General features: G+C 35.6%; 1 protein-coding gene across 1 annotated transcript; it reads left to right on the top strand.

Annotated features, from left to right (window-relative positions):
* Positions 1 to 587: 587 nt before the first annotated feature.
* Positions 588 to 830, top strand: SARC_17295 (hypothetical protein; the record flags this gene model as incomplete). Its single annotated transcript, XM_014288609.1, has 1 exon — positions 588 to 830. A coding segment is annotated over one exon (243 nt), but the record flags the coding sequence as incomplete, so codon positions are not given.
* Between the last annotated feature and the right edge of the window lie 130 nt (positions 831 to 960).

The following is a 960-nucleotide window of genomic DNA, read 5'->3' as shown; positions in this document are numbered from 1 at the left end:
TTATATATGTATTTATATTTATATTTATATATATATATATACTGAAAAAAAGTTAAACGGAAACGCATATTTATTTCACGATTTATATATACAAGGTTTAACGCCTTTTTTTTATAGCAAAATACACGGGTTTAAATAAACCCCCAACAAAATATTCTTGCACTCCATATTTCGGGTTTTATTTAAAATCTTTATATTTAATGGCCACTGAGAAATACGGATGCTTGAAGTTGGTCCATTTTAGTACTGATCATTGGGTGATGAGCTGGGTGTATCGGGTATCCTTAAGAAAAAAAGTTCCAAGACTCCAAAATTACAAATCATGGTCAACCTTTCATTGGTTTATGTTTGAAACTACATAAAGGTGTATGTACAACTGTACATACATTCTGTAAAAATAAACCCTTCTATTTCTTTTTAAATTGGACAGAGGCCACCTGCGTTGGATAAGTGTGAAGTTTGCATGAACAGACAATAACAACAGGACTTATATATTGCCTCCAAGAGGCTGGAACATACTTCATAAATAAGCACTGTTTAGCTTGCATTTACAATTCTTCACGATACTTTAGATTTGATCATTTACGATGGATACCGTACGCAACCCTTTATCGGATAAAACAAGTGAATCATTGTTTGATAGCGAGGGCTATCAAGGTGTTGATTTTCGTCAAAAAGGACATCTCATGGAACCTTGTCTCTCGGAGCTGATTGAGAATTTTGGTGTTGACGTGAGTCATCAGGAAATTGCACGTATCCTCGACGAGCTAGAGCAAACGTGTGAGGATGTTAACTTTGCTGCAGGGGAGCATGCCTGGATCCCAGTGGAGGTATGATATATCTGCAGTGAACAAGGCTTTATCGAGTATCGCATACTACGGCTATAGTAGATACACATAAGCACATACATATAATCACACACACACACACACACACACACATATGTATATATATATACAC

Source organism: Sphaeroforma arctica, assembly GCF_001186125.1.
Source record: "Sphaeroforma arctica JP610 unplaced genomic scaffold supercont1.10285, whole genome shotgun sequence".
NCBI classification, from domain to species: domain Eukaryota; class Ichthyosporea; order Ichthyophonida; genus Sphaeroforma; species Sphaeroforma arctica.
Note: the sequence above shows the minus strand (reverse complement) of the source record. Positions and strands in the feature narration are given on the sequence as shown.